This window comes from Mus pahari, chromosome X, assembly GCF_900095145.1.
Source record: "Mus pahari chromosome X, PAHARI_EIJ_v1.1, whole genome shotgun sequence".
NCBI lineage: Eukaryota > Metazoa > Chordata > Mammalia > Rodentia > Muridae > Mus > Mus pahari.
The window spans coordinates 43,763,487-43,769,905 of NC_034613.1; the positions used below are offsets into that span (position 1 = coordinate 43,763,487).

The 6,419-nt window shown below is 39.8% G+C and overlaps 1 protein-coding gene across 1 annotated transcript in view; it reads left to right on the forward strand.

Annotated features, from left to right (window-relative positions):
* The first annotated feature begins 537 nt into the window (after window positions 1–537).
* Window positions 538–6,419, forward strand: part of Fam122c (family with sequence similarity 122C) — a 23,434-nt gene continuing 17,552 nt past the window's right edge. The window contains exons 1-2 of the mRNA XM_021188227.1: window positions 538–608; window positions 4,896–5,097. Of these exons, the coding sequence (XP_021043886.1) occupies window positions 4,913–5,097 (185 nt within the window). The 5' untranslated portion in view covers window positions 538–608; window positions 4,896–4,912. The remainder of the gene's footprint in view (window positions 609–4,895; window positions 5,098–6,419) is intronic.

Genomic DNA, 6,419 nt, shown 5'->3' on the forward strand with positions numbered 1-6,419 from the left:
TATTTCTCCTTTAGTAATATTCATATTACCTTCCAACACTATGAAAGCTAATACAAGATCGATTGCCCCATGTTATTTGATTCTAGTACGTAGTGTTTTCAAGATTAGGATCTTACCATCAAGTTTTGGAGGGTAAGAAGGAGCAATAGCAATAGTTTATAATGTTTGCTATTTCGTGTGTGTGTGTGTGTGTGTGTGTGTTTTTTATATGTGCCTGAGCAGGCCAGAGATATCTTACAGATAGTTGTGACCAGCCTGATGTGAGTGTTGAGAACTAAAGTTGGAGCAGTACATGCTTAATGGTAGCCCCGTGTCCTATTTTATTCCTATTTTATTCATACCATCAGTGTCTACCTAGTTTTTGTTGCCTTTAATATCAATCTTTTAAGGAGAATGGGTAATTTGTGGTTTGTGACCAGGGATTTACTTCTCATTGGCTTACTTTTGTGGGAACTAAAGGTTGAAGTGTTACTTTAAGGTTGCTGTGACAACCCAGCAAATAGAGAGCTGGTTATGACACTTCGGGGGGTCAACTTTAACAGATGATACCATTGGCAGATGAGCAGCAGACTGGGACTTATGAAGAACAAGATAGTATAAGTTTTAAGGTAAAGGTCCAAGGAAACAATTGATCTGAGACCATGGCCTATTGTAGAAGAGAAACCACTGTGGGTGAGGATACTAATATATGGGTAGAGATAAAAAGAAGTAAGACTAATCTCTTTAAATCTTATGTTGGCCATAATAGGGTACTATCTTTCTCTGGCTTTGTAGTACTTGATCCTTTTGCTGTTCTCACCTGTGGATGTATTGGGTTCTGTCTATGTCTTTATAGGTTTTCAGTTTCTAATGTGAAAATTTCTTGAGAAAGAGAACTCCTCCCTTTGAGTAATACAGTACCCTACCATATAGTCATTTCCTATTTTTGTGCCATCCCTTTCTCTTTCTCTTTTTAAGTATAATGTCTTTTTATTATTTGAGAATTTCATACATATATACAATGTACTTTTATTATTCTCATACCCCACTGTTCCCCCTAACTCTTCCCAGGTCTGCCACACCCCTTCAACTCTCCCCCACCCCCCACAACTTCACGCTTTCTTTTTTTTTTATAACCCACTGAGTCCAGTTGCACTACCCCTATTCATATGGGTGTGGGGCTGACCACTAAAGTATGGTCACTCTACTAGCGATCACACCTTGAAAGACAATGGACTCTTCCCCAGCCAGCAGCCACCAACTGTCAGTAGCTCTTCAGTTAGGGGTTGGTGATTGTTAACCCCTCCCTCCTTCCTGCTGGAATGTTGACTGGCTTGATCTTTAGGCAGGCAATCACAACTGCTGTAATCTCACTTCACTCCTGTTCTGTTCAGTAAACACTTTCACTCAAGCCCTTCCTAGGTGCTGGCACTTACAACCTTCCCCACACCTCTGTCCCAGTGTTCTATAAGACTTGGGTTGAGAGGTGTGATATAGATGTCCCATTTATGGGTGAGCACTTCAAAATCACTTAAATTGCTACATATGGGCCAGTTGCAAGTTTCCTCATTAATCGTTGTTCACTGTACAAAGAAGCTTCTCTAGTGAGAACAGAGAACACTAATTTCCATCCCCAAATACCATATTTAGAGGGTAGTTTAATACTACGTTTATTTAATAAAATATAATAAGTTCACCCCTGGCATCTATGAGCTCCACAGCCATACATAGGTTCTTGGTCAGAATTACAACACTAGCATGTTGTAAATTCAACCAGAAAGGAATCAATTATACCCACAACATTCAAGCCACTATTGTACTCACGAGCATATCTCGACAGAGCAAATGTTAGTGTGGGTCACAGCATTCACAGGTAAGAGTGTTCATGATTTTTCTTAACCTTAGCAGCCTATATAGCACTTTCTAGTACTATGAAGCCTACCCAGTGGGACTGAAGCTTCCCAGTCAGGATCAGCTGGATTCCTCCATGTACTGTGACAGAAGGGTGTGGTATCTTCATCAATAGGGTCTTAACATCAAGTTCTGATAGGAAAGAAGACGCAATGTATGCAACCCTTTTTCTAGAAACACAGTCCCTGGTTTTTTTCCTTGTTGCATTATGCTTATTTCTCAGTGTTACTACACTTAGATTTTTAAAAACTCTCTGAAATGCAGAGGTATATGAAATTTTGTCTATTTATTCAAAATACAGTCATTAAAACATACTACCTCGCCTGGCATTGGTGGCACACTCCTTTAATCCCAGCACTCGGGAGGCAGAGGCAGGTGGATTTCTGAGTTCGAGGCCAGCTTGGTCTACAAAATGAGTTCCAGGACAGCCAGGGATACACTAAGAAAGCCTGTCTCGAAAAACCAAAACCAAAACCAACCCCTCCCCAAAAAAATACTACCTCCAAGAATATTAATATGTGACATGAAAATTAAGATGGAGCCGGGCGTGGTGGCGCACACCTTTAATCCCAGCACTCGGGAGGCAGAGGCAGGCGGATTTCTGAGTTTGAGGTCAGCCTGGTCTACAAAGTGAGTTCCAGGACAGCCAGAGCTACACAGAGAAACCCTGTCTCGAAAAACCAAAAGAAAAAAAAAAAGAAAATTAAGATGGAGGCAGGAACTTTTGTTAATGTGTGTACTCCATAGTCTTTGGTTACACAGTTTTATCTTGACCCTTTCTTCTGTCTTTAAGCACCACACCTTTCCTGTATTCTCTCATTACTCAACTTTAATAACCATTTTTTTTTTTTTACAAACTTTCCAAATACTCAGGGAATTTTCACAATGCCTTTCAGATCATGAGTGGTAAACTGGATTTTACTGGTACCAAGTTATGTATCATTAATCTTTTGGAATCTGTATGAACTGTAAAAAGTAGTAGCGTATATATTTTTCAAGACAACTATGAAGTATAGATTATTTAAATTTGTGTATTCATATAGCAGTTTAAATATGTATTGAGTGTTTATTAGTATAGAAATCGTGTTCAGACAAACATTCAGAAGTTTGAACCCATCTATGTTTTTACCTTACCAGAAAGGCACAGAAATCTTGTCTTTGCTTCTTAGTACTTGGAATTTGAATAACCTCTCTGGGCTTTGGCTTCCGCCTTTGAAATGTAGGCATTGTGATGGTGCCTACCTCACAGAATTATTGTAAGCTTTAAATGTGATCACATATTTAAAGTGATTAGGGTAGTACCAGGCACGTAAGTGCCCAATAAATGGTAGCTATTATTAACCTGTCTTACATCAGGAATAGAGACTCCAAATCATCCTCATGTCTGGGATTTAGATAATTTAATTCTGTTGAACATAATCAAGTTTTTCTTCTTCTATTCCCAGAATGAATGAAAAATAAGTGATTATGATCTTACATGTCATAACTTTTCACAAACTATCTCAAGACAATTCCATTAGTTTAAGCTCACCACTGATTAGCTGAACGAGGCTGATGACTGAACCAATTGAGACATATGAAAACATTTTATAAACTCTAAAGTGATATTCAAATACTGTAGCTATTTTAATTAAAAAAAATCTCATTTCACTAGGTTTATTTACTTTTTCTGGCCAATTCTGTATACATTTCCTAAAATGTGTAGCTTTACAATATTATTAACATGTTGAAGTTATACCTTAGCAGTGAAGCATTTCCCTAGAGTCATGCTCTAGGTTCAATCCCCAGTATTCTCTCTTTATCCACTCACACGCTCAAACAAAATCGAATGTGGGCATGGTGGCTTATGCTGGTAAAACACTCAAAAGGAGTTTTGCTACAAGTTCCGGGCCAGGTTAGGTCCCAGGTAAGGTTAGGCTACACAGTGTGAGGCCCTGTCACGAAACTCCCCCTAATATTCCTAAGATGAAATTAAGATTTTTAACACCAAATAGGCATCATTATATGATGCTGGAAAAGTCTAAATGAGAAGTTAAGTGTTGTGAGCTGCGATGAACTGTGGCAGCAGTGTTGAAATGAATACAGCATCAATACGACATAAAATGAATACTGGTTTGTATATATTCTGAGATTTTCGTTTTAAGAAAATAAGCTTTGCTATGTTACACCTGTAAATCAGCTGAGGACTCCAGCTAACAGCCGATTCTAATACACTGTAAATATTCATATCAGATTATGGTAAAAAAATAGTTATAAACACGATTTATCTGCACATTTGGTTCACTTGGGAAAGCAATTTATCAAAGCCATAAACACTTAGCGTTTTGCTCTTTTTTCTTTCTGGACTTTAGTTGTGTTTTTTTTAATTACAGAGGTGTAGTTTGTCTGCTGTTATGGGAACCATATATGCTGTTAAGCAAGCGTGTTGGTTTCAGTCATGAAAGATAAGAGATCAGCCCTGGAAAAACTGAAATATAGGGCCAAAAGCAAAGGATTCTTCTATAACTGATGCCTCTGAACTCTTTCCTGAATGCCATAGTCAGCATAGGAACAGATAAATGACCTTTAGCACAGCACTAGGAAGAACGCGGGAGAAAGGAGCCATGGAAAGGCTGTTCCTAGACTGCACAAGTGCTACTCTGCTGTTCTGGTCTTGAGTCACAAAGGATGGTAATTGCTTTCATAGTTAGTACGCATCATCTGACTGGACAAAAGACATTGGTGGAGGCATAACTGCCCTGTTCCCTCCGGACATTTAATCTGTAGTTTTTGTTTTGACAGTGACTTGTTGCTGTTGATTAGAAAAGGGAACATTTACTCAGGTGATTTTGACCTTTTTTGCAATTAGTGGTCCAGGTGAGAACTAGGAGGTTTAAGCTGGTTCTGCCCTGATTTATGTTCACAGATATTAGGGACAGCAGGACTGCAAAGGTGAGTGGCCCTAATCATCTAAGGCCTTCTGCCACTATTTTCTCACTCTCTGCTATTTGCTTTTCTTCTTCCAGCATCTTACCACCAAGACATGTCCTTAAATGAAGAAGAGCCAGATACCCTTCAAAATTTCCAACTTGGCAGAGGTTTTATCCTCAACACAGATGTGATACAGGAGACTATGGAAGTGGATTTAGGCCTGGTACCAGCTTCCAGCTCTGTAGACATCAGCTACCTTAGAAGGTCCAACAGCATCCCTTTGGTCAATGGATTTGGGTGAGCAGGGTGGATGTACCTGAGGGCAAAAGGGGGATGGGCTGTGTTGGACAAAATGACATCTAATAGAATTTCCTTGCTTTCATTTATCAAGGTCTTACAAGCATCTCCCATAGTCCTGTTGTCTAAAGACCCCACCTCAGCCTAGTGGAGGAGAGGGAGTGGGTGGGGTAAACTGAGGGACAGCATTCAACTCATCCTGGCCCATCCTTAGCTTAACACGTGTCTGAACAGGACCGCTCTCCTCTGATGGGTCTACATGGACCTAACTGTAGACCCCAGTTAGTGTGGGGCATGACATTCTCGTAATTTCCCTTTATCTCTTAGCTTCTCCTCTAAAGAAGCTGAGCATCCCTTCACTCATGCTTCACTCATGCTTTATATATATATATATATATATATATATATATATATATATATATATATACACAAAGCACAGAGCACAGGTATACACATGCTATATGAACAGATAAGAAATACATAGGTAGATGTATTAGTTATTTCCTATTGCTCAGATAAAGCACCACAGCAGCTTAAACAAAAAACATTTGATTTGGGGCAGGTGGTTTCATAGGGTTAGAGCCCATGAATCTAACCCTGTCAGGAACCATGGCAGCAGGCAGGCAAGCCTGACACATCTTGAGACACACCACAAAGCAGAATGAAAGACACACACACACTGGGGATGGTTTCAGCTTTGAAACCTCAAAACAGTCCCCCAGTAACACATCTCCTTCAACAAAGCTGTCCCTCTTAATCCTCCCCAAACAGTTCCACCAACTGGCTGCCAAGTGTTCACAATATGAGTCAGTGGGGCCATTCTCATTCAAACCACCTCAAGGGCATTAAAATTTGCTGTTGGGGCTGGAAAGATAGGTCAGTGGGTAAATTGCTTAATACACAGTCATGAAGATCTGAGTTCAGATCCCCGGAGCCCACAATAAAAGCCAGGCTTGGCAGTTAGGACCTGTAATGTTAACTAGCACTTGGGGTCCACAGAGAGGTAGATCCCAGGGACTTGCTAGCCAAGCAGACAGACTAGCTTACATGGTAAGCTTTGTAGCTTTAATGCTTACCAGATAAATTACCATTAATTCAATTTTCTGTATAAATGTTACTTCATGCAATAAAACCTTGAGTGATGGAATTTATCTCAAATTGCACATTAATATTAAATAAAATCCTTCAGTCCTGTGCACAACAAAGGAGACTATGGAAAAATAACATCTCTCTCTCTCTCTCTCTCTCTCTCTCTCTCTCTCTCTCTCTCTCTCTCTCTCTGTATGTGTGTGTGTGTGTGTGTGTGTGTGAGAGAGAGAGAG